We start from the raw sequence: 24,624 nt of genomic DNA, 5'->3' as shown, positions 1-24,624 counted from the left end.
TGACTCCATTAAGCTGAATTTATCATACCTATTGTTCCTCAGGTGAGCGATGTGGCCCATGGGCCTCTTGTTTACATTTTGAACTTCTTCTCTAAAACCGCTTGGCCAATTTCAACCAAATTTGGCACAAAGCATCCTTATGGTAAAGCGAATATAAATTGCAGAAATGAAAGACCGATCTTTATTCAAAGGGGAGAAAACCTTGAAACTGTAGAAAAAGGGGGGTGCATTTTAAAAAATCTTCTTCTCAAGAACTACTGAGTCAAATTCAATGCAATTAAAATAAATAATCCTTATGGAAAGGAAATAACAAATTCCAAAAATTGTGGTGGGATTCGATCAGTTTATAACTTCGGGGTCGGTATTCCATATCTCAAAAACCTCTTTGAACCGGCCATTTTGAACGTATGATAAATGGGTCAATCTGACAAAAATGAATTTGGTTGTTGTGGAAGAGTTCGCGTGCGAAAGGAATCTTTGAAACATGCAAGATACAATAATGCTGATATTGTAAAGTAAATTGAGATTAAATATTCCAATGCATTGACATTTTCACCTTTGACGGTGGTTTTAGCTTGTTTTGATTTTCGTTTCGTTTTCATGAATTACGGTTTGTAACTTGGGGGAACTATCGCCTGTATTTTGTAATTTTTACGTATCAATCAAACATAGACATCGGTAACTAAAACAGCTGACTGTTTACTTACGGAAAATATGATGCATTAACGGGTACAGTACATTAACAACTAAAATACAAATTCTAATGGTTATACGGTATGATCTTTGTGTAATAGTTGATTTATACTGCAATGTATTTTAGGCTTGTCATTATTTTCTCTAGTCTATTCAGTCTAAAGGGAGATTAATTTCGCTGATGTAAATACAAAATGTGTGCACATGTAGCAGAGTCATAAATAATTGTTAGCTCACCTGGGTGAAATATACAGAAAAAAATCTTTGAAAATATTCTTCTCAAAAATCAATTGGCCAGAAAAGCTGTAACTTGTGCGGAAGCATCCTCAGGTAGTGTAGATTCATATTTGTCCAAACCATGATCCCAGGGGGTACGGTGGGGCCACAATGGGGGATCAAATTTTTAGATAGAAATATATAGAGAAAAATCTGCTTCTCTAAAACCAGTTACCCAGAAAAGCTGTAACTTGTGTGGAAGCATCTTCAGGTAGTCTAGATTCATTTTTTTTCAAATCATGATCCCCGGGGGTAGGCTGGGGCCACAATGGGGGGGGGGGGTCGAAATTTTTACATAGGAATACATAGAGAAAATCTTCTCAACTAAAATCAGTAGGCCAAAAAAGCTGTAACTTGTGTGGAAGCATCCTCAGGTAGTGTAGATTCAAGTTTGTTGAAACTGTGATCCCGGGGGTAGGATGGGGCCACAGTGGGTGGGTCGAAATTTTACATAGGAAAAAATAGTGTAATATCAAATCTTTAAAAAATCTTCTTTTCAAAAACTAATTGGCCACAAGAGCTGTAACTTGTGTTGAAGCATCCTCAGGTAGTGTCGATTCATTCTAGTTTGTGCAAGCCATGATTTCAGGGGGTAGGGTGGGGCCACCATGGGGGTCGAATTTTAACATAGAAATGTAAAGAGTAATACATGTATATATCTTCTTTTCAAAAATCAATTAAGCAGAAAGGTATTGCTTGAGTGGAAGCATTTTCAGGTTGGGTAATATATATAGAGAAAATAAATCTGATTGTTTTCTAAAATATATAGTATGTAGTATTACTTATATGCAAACATATTGATATTTGTTGATTCTCAGTTGTTTAGACTTTGGCCCTGGATGATTCTTGGGCCACACAAAGGGTTCAAAGTTTGATGTAGGTTTATATTTATATGATCAGTTGTTTAACTAAAGTTTTTTTTTGAGAATGGTAATGCTCAATATATAACTATAAAATCATCTATTTACAAAAGGGGCTCAATATAAGAACATGGGTACAAAAAATTTGAAAATCTTTTAATACAGGATCTGTCTTACTCATTCTTTGTCCCAATATTTTGGATATGATTTCATGAAGCTGATCTTATTATATATAATGTTGCTCAGGGAAGCAATGTGGCCCATGGGCCTCATGTTAAATTATCTATCATCATAATATCATTACAACCCATGTGTTTTTTAATTTTTTCAGGTTATTGCCCTCATTACTATTTGAATGAAGCAAAAAATGACTATACCAAGGAATGTGTGGAATACTCATATCCTTGTAACTGTTCCAGCAGATATCTCTCAACAGAGGCATATAAATGTAAGGACATAACTCATGATTGTTTTGTGAATGTCGGTTACACCTTTATTTTGCTCACCTGAGCCATAGGCTCAATTGAGCTTTTCTGATCAAAATTTGTCGTCGTTGTTGTCCTTGTCATCATTGTAATCTATTGAATTTCATCTTCTTTACCAGAACCACTGGGCCATTTTTAACCAAACTTAGCAAAAAGCATCCCTGGGGAAAGGGCTTTCAAGTTTGTTAAAATGAAAGGCAAGTTACCTTCGAAGGGGATGTAATTAGGAATAATGAAAATAGGGCTAATTGAATTACTTATCTTCTCTCGAACCACTCTGCCAATTTGAACTAAACTTGGCACAAAGCATCCTTCGGGGAAGAGCTTTTAAATTTGTTCAAGGGAAAGGCCACTTCTTCTTCAAAAGGGAGATAATTAGGAAAGAGTGAAAAAAAGGTTTGGTGTTTTAAAAATCTCCTCCAAAACCACTGGGCTAATTTCAATTTAACTTGGTACAAAGCATCCTTGGGGGAAGGGCTTTCAAATTTGTTCAAATAAAGGGCCAGTTCCCTCTTCAAAGGGGATTCTTCGGAAGCAAATGGCTAGTAGATGCGGGAGGCAAATGAGGAAACAAGGCTTAAGATTTTTGTGAATTAGGTTTGTTATGATGAAGTTAAAGTGTTATTATCTATTGCAAATACATACATTAATAAGTTAGAAATTTAAAAACATATTTTTTAGCTCACTGAGAAAAAGTTGGGGGTAGCTTATGCTATACCCTTGGTGTCTGTGTCCTGACCTGGTTAAAGTTTTTGGAGCAGGTTCTGTATCTAAGTTATTACTGGTCCTATCTTCACCAAACTTGCATGGATAATGCATCTAGGCCTGTTAATGGGCCATGAATTTCAGATGCTGGAGGAGGTTAAGGTGTTTTGAGCAGGTTAAATATTTGGGGCAGGTTCCCTTTGATGGCAATATCTAAGTTACTACTGGTCCTATCTTCACCAAGAAAGTCCTCTATTTTACGACAAGTTGCCATGCAGTACTGAGCAAGGTCATAATATGATGCATCAAATAAAGATTGCAATTTTATTAGGGTTCAACTCTGCGGGCGGCTATAGTGATTAGTCTGTCTGTCTGCCCGTCTGTCCATCCTTCTGTTCATCTGTCTGTTACTTGCTCGAACTTCACTCACAGAGTGCCCTTGGTCAAAGGGTGTGCAGTGACCTTAAATGAAGTTTGTAGGTCAAGGGTCAAGGTCATATTGGATTATGGAAAAATTCTTTTTTTCAGATATATACTCTCCACATAGCCCTATTTGGCTCATTATTCACATAAACAGAGCTTTTGAGTAAAGGGTATGCAGTGACCTTGAACCGAGTTTCAGGGTCAAATGTGAAGGTCAAAGCAGAACTGTATAAAAAATCCTTGTCCGGAGCATATCTTTTCTCCCTTTGGTCCAATCTGCACATACTTCACTCACAGAGTGCATGTGATCAAAGGATGTGCAGTGACCTTGAGTGATGTTTGTAGGTCAAGTGTTAAGGTCATATTGGATCATGCAATATCCTCTTTTTGAGAGCATATATATACTCTCTACTTGGCCTTTTTTGGTGCCTACTTCACATTAACAGAGCTTTTGGGTTGATGGTTTGCAGTGACTTTATAAATTGAACAAAGTCAATGTGAAGGTCAAAGCAGATCTCTTTATAATCAGTTTTAGACGATAGATTGATTCCCAATTGCTTAATGTTGCTCAGGTTGAACCAGAATGTTTGTATGTAATGGGTAATGAGATTAAATGAAAAGTTTTATGCAGATGGAAAATTAAGCGGGGCCCTTTGAGATGGTTACCATCTCAATGTTGTCTAGTTCATTATAGTTTCTATTTTGTTTTTAAAACATCAAGATCTGTACATGCATTCAATCTAAGAAAAAAATGTTAAAGCACATGTGTAAAATTAGGACCAAATTAAATAGCTTATTAATAGCTTCTATTAAGACTAAGTTTAAAACCTGTCGGGCAACTCGGAAAATTCTGATCCTTATCCATCAAAGTTTTTCTTCTGTCCCATGGACATGAGAGTCGTATGTATATGAGAAAAACTAAATGCATGGTAATGATGTCCATGAAGTCCTCTACCTAAATTTTGAAATTCATGACCCCTGGTTCAAGGGTTCATGCCCCTGTTTAAGGCCAATATGATCACATTGTGATAATATTTCATAAAATAAAATGATAAATAAATGCATTGTCATTATACCCATAATGTCCTCTGCTAAAATTATGAAATTCATTACCCATGAGGTCTTTTATTAAAAAATTATTCATGAAAATAAAAAGCATCTTTTGTTTATATTTTTAAGGCGTCTAGCTCATGCTCGGCAGCCTTCTAGCGATTGTCTGGATTGGCAATCGTCCAAAAAAATTCATGCTCTGCACCGCCATTTAAATGCGTATAAGAAATAAGTTCCTTAAAGTATTAAACGTATTACAAGATTTTTGTGATCGGCTTCGGCCGATCACTACTGTGTCCGTATGAGGCATCCGGCAAATGCTTCCACTTGCGCACACATTCCGCTTGCATATTAAGTAGTTCTTATAAAAACTTGAAGCTTTGATTTAGTATTATATAACTTTTTGCTCAGTTTTATTTCAATTCATTTACCTTAAGAGATGCAAACATACATTAAATACAGTTCGACCTGTTAATTCAAGAATGCACATTTTGTCTCACGCGTAAGAATTTCGATCGAAAGGTTCATTCAGTAATGCAGTTGACCTTGATGAACTGACCTCGATCATAAGAAGATGCTCCATGAACTGACCTCGATCTACTGATGTTGCATAATAGTAGCTAGGAAAACGGCTTGATTTATAAACAAGGTTACGTTATAATGCGACCTTAATAGCAAGTTATGATGGCATTCAATGTTTTTCAGTCGCATTAAATTATTTTAGAACAACTCTTTTTTTTTATACGTGTTACGTGAAGAGCTCTACTCAGTATTCTGAAGAAGAAGATAAATTAACATTTAATAATTACGTTAAAAATATAAAACTAGACAAGGAGTTTGCGAACGGCTTTCCCCAAATGTATTTCCAAATTAAATTTGTTGACGGTTTATAATGATGAAATTATGGTGTACAAATTCAAAAAATTCTATATTTTGTAATAATGCATTACTTTTTTAATTATTTTACATCAAACTGATCATTTTGATTGCATCTAGCTATCTATATATCTTTATTGCCGATCATTCCTTTAAAAGGAATACTTGTTTTCCCATTTATTCAACTAAATTGTATACAAAAAACCCAACTTTGCCTCCCTGGTGATTGACAACTCATTGCATAAGAATAAATTTGCTTAATCAAGAAATGGCGGATGAATACAATCAGGCCTAAGTGTAAAGATTCACTAAATATTATTTTAGTTTATCGCTTACATTTTAATTGGAGACCGTGCCTGATAGAAATAACATTTTAGATGTAAATTTATTTGTTATCGGGCACTGTCTCCAAAATAAATCTAAGGCTAGCGATAAACGTATCTAGTAATTTTGTTGCAAAAAATAAACACGATAATGCAGTTGGTTTGGTCGAGCATTTTAGATAGCACGTGTTGTGGATTTGTTTGTAAACAACCATACCATAGGAAATCTTGTTTCAAACAGGAATTAAAATAAATAATATTTTGAACACTGTGTTCTATTTTTTATAGGGGGTCCAATATTTTGCAGCAAAATATTGAATTGAAGTTCAGAATATCACATTTTATTTTGAACCCGCGGGTTCAATATTTCATGGTATCAAAATATTATATGACACCAGGTGTAAGATTGGGCCACATGGAGGGTGGGTGTGTGTGTGTGTGGGGGGGGGGGGGAGTTATTGATCCCAAAATTAAAAGGTGGGGCCAGTGTGGGTTAAATTTTTACATAGAAATAAACCAAATCAAGATAAAATCATTGAAATCTTTCTCCCTAAAACCATTAGGCTAGAAAAATTGATATTCTTAGTCTTATATAGTGTCCTTTCATTATGTTTAGCATGGTCAAGTAATGAGGGAGCATAGGATATGTTAGCTTGCTCGCTTTTCCTTCCTCAGTACCTGTAAATATGTTAAAGAGACAGTACGGCGCATCTTATAAAAAAAATCGACCTGAAAAAATTTTCCGATCGTGTTCGGTATTTTTGTACTACTCATGAATGTATAAACTTTCAGAAAATTACAAAGTTCTCCATAAAATAAATCTAATTATTTCATTAAAATTAATAATTATGTATAACTTATCACATAAATACATCGCAACGTACGGGTTACGGGGTCAGCCTTCTATACTATTACGCATGCGTATTTACTGTAAACAAAACACATGCAGGGCTCACAAAGATTCTCCTGAACATGTTTGTTGATAAAAATATGTCTTTTTTACTTCTCCTAGGTAATAGTTGTTCAAAGTTTTTAAAATAACCACAATTATTTTTTTGTAAGCATGCATGTATTTTGCATGCTTATCATAGGAGTTGACTACAAGCTAAATTTATTTTTGTAAGTGAGGCTCCTTGAGGGGTTATTTGACTCATTTATGTTTGTTTATTTTAAAATGAGCCGAAATTGGAAAACCATTAATAGATTATCGACAAAGTGATCATGTGTTCCGTTTAGAGAGTCTTTTTTACCTCGTATACGACGATGATTGGAGTCAGGCGAATATCTTGTAGTTTTCAGCACGTGTTTATTACTGTCAATCAAAACCCACGTGGTACAAATAAACGATATTAGATTAATCCGGTTTGTACGACTTTTAAATTTCCGGAAGCTCATAATTACATTAATTAGGTATGTGAAAGGGATTTTCATCTATTTCAACTGTTACAATCAAGGTTATTTCCTAACGAAACAATGGGTAAATCTGAAGTTATTCACAGATGTGTTTTCAGCTGTACTGTCTCTTTAAGAATTACGGTTTTTTAATGGTTAAGTAAAATGACTCGAAATATTTGATTATATAAGGTTTTCAAATTTCAAATCCCACCATACAAATTTACCATGAATTTTTTTATCGAAATTCAGCACAGGTTAGAATATATATAAAACAACACTCATCTATAGGTAATATAGAGTTTGAGTTGGTTTATATGTGGAGTAATTATTAAAAATTCTAAATTTTATACAGCAGGCCAGACAGTACTGTTTTAAACAGATTAACATCCATGCTAGATCTCTATTTTCAAACCTAATCAGTTTAACAATTAACGTACATGTATGTGACTGATGGAAGTGCTTGCCATGAGTTTGTAAGTGAAAGAACCCACCCACATTCTAGTGTCCTCCTGTCACACTTGGTCCAAACTTTCAATCATGGTTAAGGTTAAGGTAGTATGTGTCTCTGGTTTAAAGGACAAGTGTTACTGATCTTAGTCCAGGTAAATTTGTAGTTGGGTCAAGTGTTTTCCACTTTTGTTTACCAAATTTTGATATCTTATTCTCTTTCAGTGAAATGCTGCTTTAATGGAACAAATGGCGATTCCAGAGAAATTCAGATTGACACCAATTCAGACAAAAACAGGTATTAAATTAAATTGCATGGATTTTTTAAAGAAAAGTATATTGTGAGATAATAAAATTTACCCCATTAATAATGACACTTTTGGATGTGCATTAATTAAATTCCATGTATCGTATTTAACAAACATTTGGACAATATTTTTATGCCCCCGTTATGTTACCCTGTTCAGTCATTCCATTCTCATTCACTTTCCAATCATTATTTCAACAACCGTTGCAGACATTCAACTCAAATTTGATACATGGATGTGTCTTATAAATATACAGGTTAAGATTAAATTTGGTTCTGGTTTGAAGATTTATGAAAGAGATCTGCCTCTTGAACTTTGAAAAATTGACAAGCGGTTCATTAACTTTATTCCAACATTGATAATTTTTAAATTTTTGATATACTGGTATAACCATTTTAAGCAATGAAGTCAAATTTATATAAAAAATACCAATCATTCCAAGATTCGTACCTGATCAAAAAGGTCAGCCGTGGTCAGTATTTGGCCAACCTGTGCAACTTGACTAAACTACCGGTAGATATGATTAAAAGTAAGGAAATTTAACTCACTGTTCTAGGTATTCATGTTTTTTTCCAAAAAGTTAGATTTTTATAAATATGCCTCTTTTAAACAAAAATGGGAAATGGCAGTTTTCAAGGAAATTTCTGACTCTTAATGTTTACTTCAAATTAATTTTGTTTTAAGGAGCCAGTTTTTAACTACAAGGAGGATTCCATTTATAAAAAACATGAAATTTGCCCATTTTTTGTATCCATTTTAATATTCATTTTATGATCTTAAAAAAGTTGGAATGGAGTTGCCAGATTTTATTCTGCATTGCATAATGTATAATGTTGCATGTGAGAAAGACTATATATATAACATTAAATTATGTCACTATAATTTTTCCAATTGATATGCAACACCTTTAGGAAAAAATTTATCAGAGGAACTTCAACACCTTTTGTGGAAAATGTAATAAAATCAATACTTTTTGTATTATCTAAGCATAATAGAAAAAATATATAGATATAATGATATACTAATAACATAATGTAAACCAACTTTTATTCGCCTCATATGACTTGATTTCACAATTTACTGGAGTTAAACTGATTCACACCAGCTAATTTTTGCGAGCAATCCTTTTTATTACACCTGTGCTGGTATTTTAGCCAATATGGCAGAAAACATTGACTGGTTTGCTGCGAGTAATATTCACGACAATAAGGCATGGTGAACCTCATGAAGATATCTTGCGAATAAAAGTTGGTTTACAGTATATGTTAAATATTAGATTAATGTTTGCTTGATTTGAACAATGATATTTTATGTTGTAAATAAATAGAATGAAATTTTAAAAGCTAAGTACATAATCCTTTTGTCAATTTTTAGGTCACCTGAGTCACCCAGGTGATCTATTGTAATTGGTCTTCATCAGTTGTCGTGTCTTCCATCTTCCATCCTTTTAATTTTACATTTTTAACTTCTTCTTGAAAACTACCACACCAATTATTACCATTTTTTGTTCGAAGTATATCTACTAGTATAAGAGGAATATAAATTGTAAAATTTATAACACTACCACCCATAGGGCCTCATTGGCAGGGCTAAATAATCAAAAATTGTCCATGAAGCCTTCAGCCTAAATTGTGAAATTCATGGCCCAAGGGTCAGAGAGTAAGGCCTTAAGGTAGGACGAATTGATTTATTGAACTATAGTGAAAATGTTTTATGCACAGTTATGAAACCTTGTACCTAAATTGTAAAATTCATGGTCCCTAGGTCAGGAGTTTAGGCACAAGGGTGCAGCCAATATGGCCATATAGTGAAAATGTATTCAGTCTTAGAAAATCTTCTTTCCTATAATATATTTGAGATAAACAATAAATGCATGGTTGTGATATTCATGAAGCCTTGTAACTAAATTGTGAAATTAATGGCCCTTGTTTCACGGGTTCAGGCCCTATGGCGGGCTAATAAAACCATATAGTGAAAATGTTTTAAATCTTAGAATATATTTTTCTGTCTATCCACAACAGGGGAGATAAAATGAATGCATGAATCTGATGCTCAATATGCCCTCCACCAGTTTATGCATGTTGTGTGCATTATAAGATAAAAGATGGACTATTAAAGGCCTGCTGGTATCTTTTTATAAAAAGTTTACAATTTTTGGCGCAAGGAGCTAGGATATAAATAATCCAAGATTCTTTTGACTCGATCTGCCCTCCCCCCTCCCCCCTTATGAGCAAAATAAAGCTTAAAGGGACATGGTCACTTTGGTCAAAAATTATTTTATTTTATTTTAATGTTTACAATGCTTCAGTAAGGCATTTTTAATAGGCAACCAAAATTTGAGTGTCATATGATGAGGCATAAGCGAGTTACAGAGCTTACATTTCTTCGCTATGTAAACAAAGCGTTTGTTTACATTTTGAATGTTGAAGTGAAAATTCCAGTTTTAGACCTAAAATGAATTTGTTAATCATTAGGAACTGTTTATTTATGCTTAAAATGAATAATAACATAGACAAACCAGCTTTAAAAAGATTTTTACTGGTATATTGAACCTATGTAAACAAAAAGAGGGCACGAGCCTTGTTTACATGACGAAGAATTGTAAGCCCTGTATCTTGCTTAAATCTCAACGACTGGCACCGAAATTTCATTTGATCATTAGAAATGCATTCCTAAAGCATTGAGAATAAAAAAAAGAGAAAACTAAAATTTGACCAAAATCGTGACCCTGCCCCTTTGAAATGCAAAAATGAGACCGTGTGTCTAGTCAGTCTAAGGGCAATGGTACTCGGGTGACAGTCAAGGCTTATAGGCCTCTTGTGTCTTTTTGAATACAATTTATTTGCATATATTTCTTACAGCAATGGACTTTTGGGATTATGGATAGTTTTAGGAATAGTAGGACTCGTGGGAATTGTGTTTTTGGCATGTGTGATTTATGGAATCAAGCGTCAAAACAAGCCTTTATGTGAAGGTAGAAATGAATTATCTATTTCTCTTCATTCTTAGAAGAACCTTAAATAATGCAAATTAAATCCAAATTGACAACATTGAGATGGTGACCATCTCAAAGGGCCCCACTTAATAAATAATGGACAATAGAATGAAAAGGATTTCACAGAATTTTGCTTTGACCTTGACCTATATGAAATTTTCCACTCAAAAAAAGTTATAAAAATGCATATTTTATTAACCGGGTTTTCCAACGGAAAAATCCGGTTATTAAAATGGTGAAAATGGCGGGCGGGTGGGCGGGCGGGCGGGCGGGCGGCTGCCAAAAGGGTACCCTCATTGTACGGATAACTCCTCCTACAGTTCTCAAGATAGGAAGTTGTTCTTTTGCAGATCAATTGTACATATATCAGAGGTGTGCATATTGCTAGGATTTTGATTTCCGATAATTTATCGAAAAAATACCAGCTTTTGAACTTAGTCATTTTTTGGCAAAATATTGCATATAGGGTACCCTCATTGTACGGATAACTCCTCCTACAGTTCTCAAGATAGGAAGTTGTTCTTTTGCAGATCAATTGTACATATATCAGAGGTGTGCATATTGCTAGGATTTTGATTTCGGATAATTTATGAAAAAAATACTAGCTTTTGAACTTAGTCATTTTTTGGCAAAATGTTGCATATACATGTAGGGTACTCCATTTCACTGGATAAGTGTTGACATGGATTATGGATACAGTTTACATAAAAGAAAGCCCGGTTTGCTGTCACATTGACAGCTTTTCACTTGTCTTAATATTTGGTTTGTTTATAAAAATAACAGAGAGAGAGAGAGAGAGAGAGAGAGAGAGAGAGAGGAGAGAGAGAGAGAGTAGAGAGAGAGAGAGAGAGAGGGAGAGGATATCTATATTGTGTGATTTTATATTTGCTTTATCCAACGAGTTGAAATGGTGTATATATATTCGCGAGGCTTGCCGAGTGAATATAACCATTTCAACGAGTTGGATATAAAATCACACAATTATAGATGTTCTATTTATCTCATACAATTTGATTTAAATTATGAAGCTTTTGAGACAGTTCCTTATATGATCCGTTAGTTCGTCATTTCTGAGAGAAATCAAAATGTTTTGATGTAAAATTTCACTGAATTAAACCTTGAAATAATTTTTTAGTCCTAAATAATTTTTCTTAGAAATTGAAAATAGTGAATAAAGATGCTTACTTGTGGTGGAATAAAAGTATTATGAAACATTATTTTGGTAAGTTCTTGTATATAAACACAACCAGAGCGCTCTGTTTTCATCGCGTCTACAGGATGAACTCCTTGAAAGTTAACGTAATTGCAGTTTTATAAACTACACAAAGCAAATTGAAAGTTGGAAGGGGGCTAAACTTATAAAAAATCTTGACAAACAAGGATAAAGGGTCTTTTGGTTACGGTTATGTATAACTTTGCAAAAAAGTTGGGAGGAGGGTTTAGCAGCCCCCCCCTCCCCCCGGTTCCTATGCCTATGCTATGCAGTTATGTGTTTTCCTTCATATTTGTAATTTTTATATATTTTGATATAGCAAAGGTTTATCACACGGGTATTATACACCACATGTATGAGATAAATATATATATACACACACAATTTCTATTCATTTCATATGTAGCCATTTTAGAAGCAATACTTCTGGGCTTTAAATAAAGATTAAATATCATTTCCATTACAGCGCTTCAGATATGGAGGAATATTTCATGCAAATCACCGATTTGTGCTTGCTTGTCCTCAGGTATGAATTCGCTTTTGTCCTCTTTTCTGATTGACCCTGATTTCACGCAAAGCCTTTTAGTACTTACTTATGTAGATCCTCTTTGCAAAGAAGGGGGTCATATAGTATTGCACTAGAGGATTGATGTAAGTCTGTACAGATGTCAGTAAACTAAGTGATGCTTGATCAATATCTTGAGAACTCTTAGCTTGACAAAGGACAAGCTTTATGTTTGCTACATGGGTATCCCCAAGGAGAATAACCCCTTTTGATTTCAGGTCATAAGGGCATATTGGTTAAGGATAAAACTAGTTTAAACATCATTTTGCTGAATATGTGTTATCCAATCACCAATTATAAGAACCTTTGCTGGACAGACATCAGTCTTTGTATGCATGAGGTACCCCAGAAAGAGTAGATGAAAGGTCTACTTCAAAGGTCAAGAGTTATTAGCAATCTAGCATGAAAGTACATGCTACGACCAATGTAGCATTGCGTTGAGTGATGACACTTTCTAATTGGTGTGTATTTTAATTGCTATTAGCAACAAAGATTCTGATTGGCTCATTTATATAGACCCACCCATTTAACAAAGGCATGTTGAGAACATATGATGCTAACATGTGGAAACAAATTTTGGAGAAAGAAAATTATAATAACAATGTATTCGCAAGTTAAAAATTACATACAGAGCTATTTGAGAACAAATGAGGCGATGATTACGTACATGTATAAATAATTTTAGTGAAAAAAAACTAAGGAAAAGTTCTCTAAAAGCAGGGACAGGCGCATATATCTGTAGATAAAAGTCAGATTGTATTTCGCTCATCGAATAACGTTATTGAGTTTATTCTGAAGAAATTTGTCAGAAACTGTTTAGTGAACAAATATATTTTACGTTACCGTTTATAATATACCAAATGTGAAAAATCGCATGAGTGGAACAGACTGTTTTTCCTCCAAAAAAGCTTGCTGCGAAATATAGATCCATGGGCAAATTGGGTTGAAATCCATGAGATGTTTTACAGCATACATTATGTCTTTACTTATTGCTTACAAGAAATCTGTAAAGCTTTGAAACATTGTCACCAGTTCCGTAATTTTTTTTCTGTAATACTTTTGAAATGTGCGACATGGTTAACAGTCACAATAAGGTGGCCCTTATTTGGAGTATGTGGTTAAAGCCCCTTTCACAATTGGCGCACAAGCAGAGGCGACTAAATTTTCGTGCGACCGAAAATTTTAGATATGAATCGTAAACCGTTGCCGAAATGATCACATTTGAAAAAAGTATTTGTACAAAATTTGCACAATCTAAGCGAGCGTTGTGCGACGTAAACGCATTTAATCTTACGATATATCTTGTGTCTATATGCGAACGTTGTGCAATGAAAGCGACTGTTGAAAGATAATGCGATAGGATTGCGCGAGAGACCAGATGATCGGACGATTGAATGTGCGCCAATGCGATGGGATGTGCAATCATGCGTTCCATAGTACGAATACTCGTGCGAGTCGGACGGGGTATATATACCGCCCATTTCCGACACTCTTCAGTAGACATAGTTGAAAGCGAGAGAACATGCCACCCAAGAAGAAACAGAGATGCAGCAGCATTTAATATTACACCTCAATATGATTATTCTATTATATTTGATTGATCTAGAAAGTCAGGTGGCAGGGTGATTTCATAGGAATGAAAAAGCTTATATGAGCATATGATGTAGACAAGTATGATTAAATCAAAAATATTTAATCATTATGATTCTTTATATATCACAAAAACAACTTAACTATGATTTGAAATTATGAAAGAAATTTTAGTGAGACAGTAACAGAGGAAATCAAACAATCAAACAATTTTTAGAAATCAATATATTTTTTATTATCATATGTTGTTTGTTTATTGCATTAATGTTCAGGGAATATGAAGATTTATTCCCCCAGAAAAACATATTTTCCTTAGGCGATGCCCTGAGGAAATATAAGTTTTATTAGAGAAATAAATCTTCATATTTCCCTTACCATCATGCAATAAATGTTTATTGTTGAATTGTGGTCTGAAACAGAGATGCTTATACATGGTATATACACAAGTGGCAAAGCAAGGCATATTACACTGATAAGTCGTGCAATGATAGTAAAACGTTGCAAGATAACATGAGACATGTTGAGCAACAGTCTCATGGTCGCACAATACGTGCATTAACAACTGAGATTCATCTTACGACCTTTAAAAATTGTGCATCACTCTTGCGAGTACACAAAACATTGTAAAACGTTCGTACTAATGCTTGTGCATTGCACTGCAATAATTTGGATCGCGTTCGGTCGCGTCTGAATAGTGTGCATGTCCACTATTCAGAGGAGACTTGATGCGACCAGTAAAACGTATGCAACGAATGCGAGAGCACGTGCAATGTAAGCAAGGGCTCGTGCAACGTATGCCAGAGCTCGCGCCAAGCTCAAAAATTTCGATTGCAATGTGGTGTAAAGTGGTCGTGCGCCAATTGTGAAAGGGGCTTTAGATTTTTAAAACCCCGATCCCCATTTACTTTTCACCAACTTCGGACACTTTTTTTTTTCTAAGACGATATTTGCTTTTAACTTATGGGAATTTTCTGTGATGAAATACTTTTTACCGTTGGGAATGGGGCCGAATACAGGCCCCCTACGACCCCTAAAAAAAAAGTTTGAGACTACATGACTGTCATAACTTAGCTTTCATGTACAATTTTACATAGAGTTAAAAAGTAAAGCTCCAATTCTTGCTAATAATCTTCGTAGTTATGATGTATTGCTTCCAATCTGCATTTTCAACTTACGATTCTTACATGAAAACTAAGACTTGGTATGAATTACTACTTTAGTATTTACACTATAGAATTACTTTATTATAACTAAGAGCATTTGACATTAGAAAATGTGAAGTGGGAAACCTTGAGATGTCTCCTTTGTGACGTTATAAACAAATGTGCGCAAAACAGCCACTGGAGTTGTCTAAATTGAGTACAGAATTTGATGACGTAAGCAAACCCGCTAACACTGTTAAACAGTGTGTTTTTGACAATTGTTTACACCATAAAAAAAAAGAAGCAATTATTGTTAGAACTCTTAGTTAATCATTGCAGTGATTTAGTTTTTGCTATCCTGATACATAGTTAAACAACACAGCTGGCAGTTGGTGCATACATTATCAATACCACATAGGCAGATAAGAGTGGGCGGGTGCTAAAACAGCCAATGGAAATGCTTGTTTCATAAACTGCAACTCGCGATTCAAATTGTTTACCTATTACACCCAATAGTGTTTTCACTCAACGCATCAGTCCATCAGTCGCAGTGAGTACACCCATGCTAGATTTGCGATAATGTACATGTTTTATAAATTCTTTGCTTTTGCACTAAGTATCTTATGAAGGGGAGCATATTTGTTTTAAAATATTTCTTGTTAGCTCACCTGAGCTGAAAGCTCAAGTGAGCTATTCTGATCACATTTTGTCTGTCGTCCATCTGTCTGTCCATCCGTCCGCCCGTCTGTCTGTCCGTCTGTCCATCTGTCTGTAAACTTTTCACATTTTCAACATCTTCTCAAGAACCACTGGGCCAATTTCAACCAAACTTGGCACAAAGCATCCTTAGCCTAAGGGGATTTAAAATTGTGAAAATTAAGGACCACGCCCTTTTGCAAAGGGAGATAATTAGGAATTTATGAAAAATTTCGAGAAATTTAAAAAAATCTTCTTCTCATGAACCATAAGACCAGGAAAGCTGAAACTTGTGTGGAAGCATCCTCAGGTAGTGTAGATTCATAGTAGTGAAAATCATGAACCCCGGGGGTAGGGTGGGGCCACAATGGGGGGGTCGAAGTTTTACATAGGAATATACAGAGTAAATCTTTAAAAATCTTCTTCTCATAAACCATAAGACCAGGAAAGCTGAAACTTGTGTGGAAGCATCTTCAGGTAGTGTAGATTCAAATTTGTGAAAATCATGACCCCCGGTGGTAGGGTGGGGCCACAATTGGGGGTCGAAATTAAACATAGGAATATATAGAGTAAATCTTTAAAAATCTTCTTCTTATGAACCATAAGACCAGGAAAGCTGAAGCTTGTGTGGAAGCATCCTCAGGTAGTGTAGATTCAAAATTGTGAAAATCATGACCCCCGGGGGTAGGGTGGGGCCACAATGGGTGGTCGAAGTTTTACATAGGAATATAGAGAGTAAACTTTTAAAAATCTTCTTCTCATGAACCATAAGACCAGGAAAGCTGAAACCTGTGTGAAAGCATCTTCAGGTAGTGTAGATTCTAATTTGTGAAAATCATGACCCCCAGGGGTAGGGTGGAGCCACAATTGGGGGTCGAAATTTAACATAGGAATATATAGAGTAAACTTTTAAAAATCTTCTTCTCATGAACCATAAGACCAGGAAAGCTGAAACTTGTGTGGAAGCATCCTCAGGTAGTGTAGATTCTAATTTGTGAAAATCATGACCCCCGGTGGTAGGGTGGGGCCACAATGGGGGGTCGAAAATTAACATAGGAATATATAGAGTAAATCTTTAAAAATCTTCTTCTCATAAACCATAAGACCAGGAAAGCTGAAACTTGTGTGGAAGCATCCTCAGGTAGTGTAGATTCATAGTTGTGAAAATCATGACCCCCGGGGGTAGGGTGGGGCCACAATGGGGGTTCGAAGTTTTACATAGGAATATACAGAGTAAATCTTTAAAAATCTTCTTCTCATGAACCATAAGACCAGGAAAGCTGAAACTTGTGTGGAAGCATCTTCAGGTAGTGTAGATTCAAATTTGTGAAAATCATGACCCCCGGTGGTAGGGTGGGGCCACAATTGGGGGTCGAAATTAAACATAGGAATATATAGAGTAAATCTTTAAAAATCTTCTTCTTATGAACCATAAGACCAGGAAAGCTGAAACTTGTGTGGAAGCATCCTCAGGTAGTGTAGATTCATAGTTGTGAAAATCATGACCCCCGAGGGTAGAGTGGGGCCTTAATGGGTGGTCGAAGTTTAACATAGGAATATACAGAGTAAATCTTTAAAAATCTTCTTCTCATGAACCATAAGACCAGGAAAACTGAAACTTGCGTGAAAGCATCCTCAGGTAGTGTAGATTCAAAGTTGTGAAAATCATGACCCCCGGTGGTAGGGTGGGGCCACAATGGGTGGTCGAAGTTTTACAGAGAAATATATAGAGTAAATCTTTAAAAATCTTTTTCTCAGAAACTAATCAGCCAGGAAAACTGAAACTTGTGTGGAAGCATCCTCAGGTAGTGTAGATTCAACGTTGTGAAAATCATGATCCCCGGGGGTAGGGTGGGGCCACAATGGGGGATCGAAGTTTTACATAGGAATATATAGAGTAAATCTTTAAAAATCTTCTTCTCATGAACCATAAGACCAGGAAAGCTGAAACTTGTGTGGAAGCATCCTCAGGTAGTGTTGATTCATAGTTGTGAAAATCATGGAAAATCATGGCCTTCGGGGGTAGGTTGGGGCCACGATTGGGGGTCGAAATATAACATAGGAATATATAGAGTAAATCTTTAAAAATCTTCTTCTCATGAACCATAAGACCAGGAAAGCTGAAACTTGTGTGGAAGCATCCTCAGGTAGTGTAGATTCATAGTTGTGAAAATCATGACCCCCGAGGGTAGGGTGGGGCCTTAATGGGTGGTCGAAGTTTAACATAGGAATATATAGATTAAATCTTTAAAAATCTTCTTATGAACCATAAGACAAGGAAAGCTGAAACTTGTGTGGAAGCATCCTCAGGTAGTGTAGATTCAAAGTTGTGAAAATCATGATCCCCGGGGGTAGGGTGGGGCCACAATGGGTGGTCGAAGTTTTACATAGGAATATATAGAGTAAATCTAAAAAAATCTTTTTCTCGGAAACTAATCAGCCAGGAAAGCTGAAACTTGTGTGAAAGCATCCTCAGTTAGTGTAGATTCAAAGTTGTGAAAATCATGATCCCCGGGGGTAGGGTGGGGCCACAATGGGGGGGGGGGTCGAAGTTTTACATAGGAATATATAGAGTAAATCTTTAAAAATCTTTTTCTCAGAAACTAATCAGCCAGAAAAGCTGAAACTTGTGTGGAAGCATCCTCAGGTAGTGTAGATTCAAAGTTGTGAAAATCATGATCCCCGAGGGTAGGATGGGGCCACAATGGGTGGTCGAAGTTTTACATAGGAATATATAGAGTAAATCTTTAAAAATCTTTTTCTCAGAAACTAATCAGCCAGGAAAGCTGAAACTTGTGTGAAAGCATCCTCAGGTAGTGTAGATTCTAAGTTGTGAAAATCATGACCCCCGAGGGTAGGGTGGGGCCACAATGAGGGATCAAAGTTTTACATAGGAATATATAGAGTAAATCTTTAAAAATCTTTTTCTCAGAAACTAATCAGCCAGGAAAGCTGAAACTTGTGTGGAAGCATCCTCAGGTAGTGTAGATTCAAAGTTGTGAAAATCATGATCCCCGAGGGTAGGGTGGGGCCACAATGGGGGTCAAAGTTTAACAAAGGAATATATATGGTAAATCTTTAAAAATCTTCTTCTCAGAAACTAATCAGCCAGATGATTCTTTATAATTGTTAAGACTTTGGCCCCAGGACAATTCTTTGGCCTCACAACAAGGTTCAGAGTTTGATTTACGTTTATATCCCATATATAAACAATTGTTTAGGATCTTTTTGAGAACTGCAATACTCAACATATGATATGACTATAAAATCATCCTGTTAGAAAAGGGACTAATAATTATAAACATAAGAATATCCAGGGGAAAAATGGATTTTATTTATACAGGATCTACATGTATTATTGTACATTGTCCAGATAGTTTGTATTATGACTCCATTAAGCTGATTTTATCATACCTTTTGTTCCTCAGGTGAGCGATGTGGCCCATGGGCCTTTTGTCTTTTTAGATTATTTTCTATAAAACAGTGTAAATGAATTGATTAATTAACACTTTATCTGAATAATAAAACAATTAATTTATTAGAACCAAGGGAAGATAAACATGAAAGAAACCCAATGTTGCCAGAATCAATTGAAATAATTGTACCACCATTGGAAGTACCAGCAAAAGAAGATAACTTAGAATTAGAGGTGTCTACAGCCTCATCAGCAAAAGAGGGGAGTTCAAATTCTAACAAACCTGCATCAGAATTAACACCAGAAACAAACAATCCAAATTCCGGTACATTTGGAGTAAATGGTCCAAAACCAGAGGCAATTGCTTCACAAACACCAGAGGCAGCAAATTCAAATTCTGGAGCATCTGAAGTAGATTGTTCAGAACCAAAGGCAATTGCTTCACATTTGGAAGCCAATTTAAATTCTGGAGCATCAGTATTACAAATATCAACTGCAACACCAGACTCAAATAAGAAATCAGTGACAGGTATTGAATGTGCATGTAGCAATTTGTTAATGTCTTCTGTTTCTATCAGAAAACCTTATTGTTTTTGCTTTGTTTCTTTTCCTCTATTATTGTTGGGGTCTTCCGTTTCAAAAGATCCTCTTGTTATTCTATGGTTTCTTTTTAGCTCACCTGAGCTGAAAGCTCAAGTGAGCTTTTCTGATCAAAACCTGTCTGTTGTCTGTCGGCATTGGCATTGCTGTAAACTTTTCACATTTTTATTTTCTTCTCAAGAACCACTGGGCAGATTTCAACCAAACTTGGCACAAAGCATCACTGGGTAAAGGGGATTCAAGTTTGTTCATTAAATGAAGGGCCACACCCTCTTTCAAGGGGAAATAATTAAGATATATTGAAAATTTGTTGGTATTTTTCAAAAATCTTCTTCTCAAAAACTATAAGGCCAGAAAAGCTGTAATTTGTACTGAAGCACCCTCAGGTAGCGTAGATTTAAGTTTATTCAAATCATGGTCCTGGGGGAAGGATGGGGCCGGGCAATATGGGGGGATGGATTTTTACATAAGAATATCTAGAGAAAATCTTTAAAAATCTTCTTCTCAAAAGTTATTTGGACAGAACAGCTTAAACTTGTGTGGGGGCATCTTCAGGTAGTGTAGATTCAAGTTTCTTCAAATCATGGTTCCTGGGGGGTAGGATGGGGCCACAATGGGAGGATGATTTTACATGGGAACATAATGAGAAAATTTTTAAAAAATCTTCTTCTCAAAATGTATTTGGCCAGAAAAGCTCATACTTTTGTGGAAGCATTCTCAGATAGTGTAGACTCAAGTTTGTTTAAATTATGATCCCCAGGGGTAGGGCGGGGTAACAATTGGGGGGGGGGATGAAATTTTACATAGGAATATGTAGAGAAAATCTTAAGAAATATTCTATAATAGTTTTTGGTCCAAAAAACAGTTACTCGTGAGAAAGCATGGGTTGTGCAAATTAAACTTTGATCAAAACATGATTTCCTAGAGAAAAGTGGGGCCACAATTGGGGGGGGGGGGTGTTATGTAGAAATAGAAAAAAATCTTTTTACAGGTACAACAACAACAGGGGCTTGGTATTTACCATAAAAATATGTGGATAAAAATCTTGAGCAAGATTTACTGTACTTATTTGTCAAGATATTTTGATTTTGATACTGTAATGCTAATTTGATCAGAGTTAAGGCAATTGTTGCTCAAGTGAGCGATGTGGCCCCTGGGCCTCTTGTTTGATAAACAATGATTTTACTCAAAGCTTTTAAGCTCACCTGAACTGAAAGCTCAAGTGAACTATTCTGATCACATTTTGTCCATCGTCCGTCCGTCTGTCTGTCTGTCTGTCTGTCCATCTGTAAACTTTTTACATTTTGAACTTCTTCTCTAAAACCGCTGGGCCAATTTCAACCAAATTTGGCACAAATCATCCTTATGGGATGACGAATATAAATTACAGAAATGAAAGACCAATCTTTATTCAAAGCGGAAAAAACCTTGATACTGTAGAAAAAAGGGGGTTGCATTTTTAAAAATGTTGTTCTCAAGAACTACTGAGTTAAATTCAACGTATTTTGGCACAAATCGTCCAAAGGGGAAGGAAAATATAAATTGCAAAAATTAAGGGCTAATTCTGTCTCAAACTTGAGTAATTTACGAAAATAATAATAAGACAAAGAGAATGGGGGGTCGATCAGTCTAACTTCGGGCTCGATATTTCATATATCGAAAACCAGTCTATGTTAGAAGCAGCCATTTTGAACTGAAATGAATTTGGTTGTTGTGCCACAGTTTTCGGGCGAAGGGAATATTTGAAACATCCAAAATATTTTTGTGCAGTTTATGTGAAGTAAATTGAGGTTAAATAATTCAATGTGTTGACATTTTCATTTGTGACGGTGGTTTTAGCTTAATTGTTTTGATTTTCGTTTAGCATGTTTAGTTTCATTTTGTTTCGACTTAAGAGGAGGGGCCTCTTGTTTGATAAACAATGATTTTACTCAAAGCTTTTAAGCTCACCTGAACTGAAAGCTCAAGTGAACTATTCTGATCACATTTTGTCCATCGTCCGTCCGTCTGTCCGTCTGTCTGTCTGTCCATCTGTAAACTTTTTACATTTTGAACTTCTTCTCTAAAACCGCTGGGCCAATTTCAACCAAATTTGGCACAAATCATCCTTATGGGATGACGAATATAAATTACAGAAATGAAAGACCAATCTTTATTCAAAGCGGAAAAAACCTCGATACTGTAGAAAAAAGGGGGTTGCATTTTTAAAAATGTTGTTCTCAAGAACTACTGAGTTAAATTCAACGTATTTTGGCACAAATCGTCCAAAGGGGAAGGAAAATATAAATTGCAAAAATTAAGGGCTAATTCTGTCTCAAACTTGAGTAATTTACGAAAATAATAATAAGACAAAGAGAATGGGGGGTCGATCAGTCTAACTTCGGGCTCGATATTTCATATATCGAAAACCAGTCTATGTTAGAAGCAGCCATTTTGAACTGAAATGAATTTGGTTGTTGTGCCACAGTTTTCGGGCGAAGGGAATATTTGAAACATCCAAAATATTTTTGTGCAGTTTATGTGAAGTAAATTGAGGTTAAATAATTCAATGTGTTGACATTTTCATTTGTGACGGTGGTTTTAGCTTAATTGTTTTGATTTTCGTTTAGCATGTTTAGTTTCATTTTGTTTCGACTTAAGAGGAACCATCGTCTTTATTTTAGAATTTAAAATTTTTACGTGTAACATGAAACCGGTAAATCAGACTGCTGATCATTTACATGTACCTGCGCGAAATCTGATGCACTTACAACATATAAAATAATATTCATTATGTCGGTACATGTTATTTGGTACGATCTCTACGTAATGGTTTATTAATGCAACATGTTTTGTTAACGTAGCTCGCGGGTTTGCTGACTTTACAATAGGAATCGACGTAAAGAGTTGACCGTCATAATAAACTCATACATTTTTTTTTAAAATGACAAATGAGATATTTAGAAGTATAAAAAAGAATATTTTAGAAAGCTTAAATGCGGTTTATGACTGTTTATACAAACATTTATAATATCAAGTGCTGAAAATTTAAAGATGTCACATACATTGTCACATTTTGTTCCATAAAGATAAAGAATGAGTGTGCGTTGGAACTTTTCCATTCAAAATCATGTTTTAAAATAGAATGTATGCAATAACTTCGCTTTTTTTTTTTACAATTATAACTTCGTAATCTGAACTACCGATTACGTTTTTAAAATTCTTTGGGCTTGAAATAACTGTTTTATTTGATTACTAACTTATAATGTCAGTAGTTGCCTGGCATTTTAATTTTGCATTGATTGACTCAGAGTTTCATGAAATGGCAATTTTCTGTGTCTTTACAGCCTTACATAAATTGCATTTGATAACATTCACAATAATGTCTAATTGGCATTTACATGTTCTAAAATGTGTTAAACAGCTAGTCTTGTCAATAAATGCATTTCAATTTTTGGGTTCTAAGACGTAAGGAAATGATGACGTCGGGCTAATGTCGTAATGTAAATATAAAGTTTTGAGAAATCTTTTAAATCTTTAAAGTATTTTTGCCAAAAATTGGCCGAGAACACATACGATTATATTTTATGAATTGATTCATAATAATCTCCTCTGTTTTTGTGTTGAGTATGATTAATTTCGTTTGAATTGTTTAAATTTTTGAAGCATAGTTTTGTAATGCGTTTTTCGGTTAAAATGTGCATTTTGCTATATATTTCATTAAAACGGCGTTGCTTGATTTTATTAATGACACTGTATTTGAAACACGATAACATTATTACCGCACAGACGAATCTTAAAAAATTTTTTTTAGAAATAAAACCCTAAAACCTATGGATCACATGGACAAATTTTCAAGATAGGTTTTCTAACAAGTGGTAAACCCGCGAGCTACCTTAAGATGCTCAGCAATTTCGATCTAATCGAAGATTATTCTCGCTGCTAGAAATACAAAAGTATTTAAATGATGAGAAATAAATTGTTTTTTCTTTGTTTTAGTGCATTTTTCTCTTGTTTTAATTGTTGACAAATTTCTAATTACTATAATCTAAGCTTCGAGTTATAAGCAAGGTACAGAGCTTTGCGCACAATGCTACTGTATGCTTGTACACTGTGAATTAAGCTGAGGTTATGCTTTAGTTCAACCAGGCCTCTCAGTTCTCTTTAATTTGGGCTGATATTTGTCCCAATTCTCAACGTGAAAAAGGCATCTTTTTTTTCCAAAATTGAGTGTGTTTTTCCCAATTTGAGTTTGACTAAAATAAATAATGTAACTAAAAGATTACCATACTTATTCTAAATATATATTATGTACATTTAGCAGTCATAAAAACACTGTGGAGATGTGCAACACTACCACATTGTAAACTGTTTCTTGTGATTGGTAATTAACTTAGCCAGAATTTCCTCAGACAGAGACAGTGTAATTGAAAAACAAAGTTTAATACTTTAATCCTGATATTACAGTCTATATGCAGTTGATAAGCTGTTAATAGTTTATATTTCTGCAATAAATGTTAAAATTATAATAAAAATGTTTGTCTAAACAGATCCTCTACAAAACGGTAGTAAGTGGGTCAGAGGTATG

At 35.0% G+C, this 24,624-nt stretch overlaps 1 protein-coding gene across 3 annotated transcripts in view; it reads left to right on the top strand.

Moving 5' to 3' along the window:
- LOC105321734 (uncharacterized) overlaps positions 1-24,624 on the top strand; it is a 124,748-nt gene that overhangs the window by 13,230 nt on the left and 86,894 nt on the right. Inside the window, exons 3-7 of one of the 3 annotated variants that reach the window (XM_066069434.1) lie at positions 2,161-2,277; positions 7,759-7,831; positions 10,703-10,815; positions 12,516-12,575; positions 19,585-19,986. In XM_066069434.1, the coding sequence (XP_065925506.1) occupies positions 2,161-2,277; positions 7,759-7,831; positions 10,703-10,815; positions 12,516-12,575; positions 19,585-19,986 (765 nt within the window). The remainder of the gene's footprint in view (positions 1-2,160; positions 2,278-7,758; positions 7,832-10,702; positions 10,816-12,515; positions 12,576-19,584; positions 19,987-24,624) is intronic. The other 2 variants (XM_066069435.1, XM_066069436.1) reach the window with 2 other exon arrangements.

This window comes from Magallana gigas, chromosome 8 (assembly GCF_963853765.1).
Source record: "Magallana gigas chromosome 8, xbMagGiga1.1, whole genome shotgun sequence".
NCBI classification, from domain to species: domain Eukaryota; kingdom Metazoa; phylum Mollusca; class Bivalvia; order Ostreida; family Ostreidae; genus Magallana; species Magallana gigas.
Note: the sequence above shows the minus strand (reverse complement) of the source record. Positions and strands in the feature narration are given on the sequence as shown.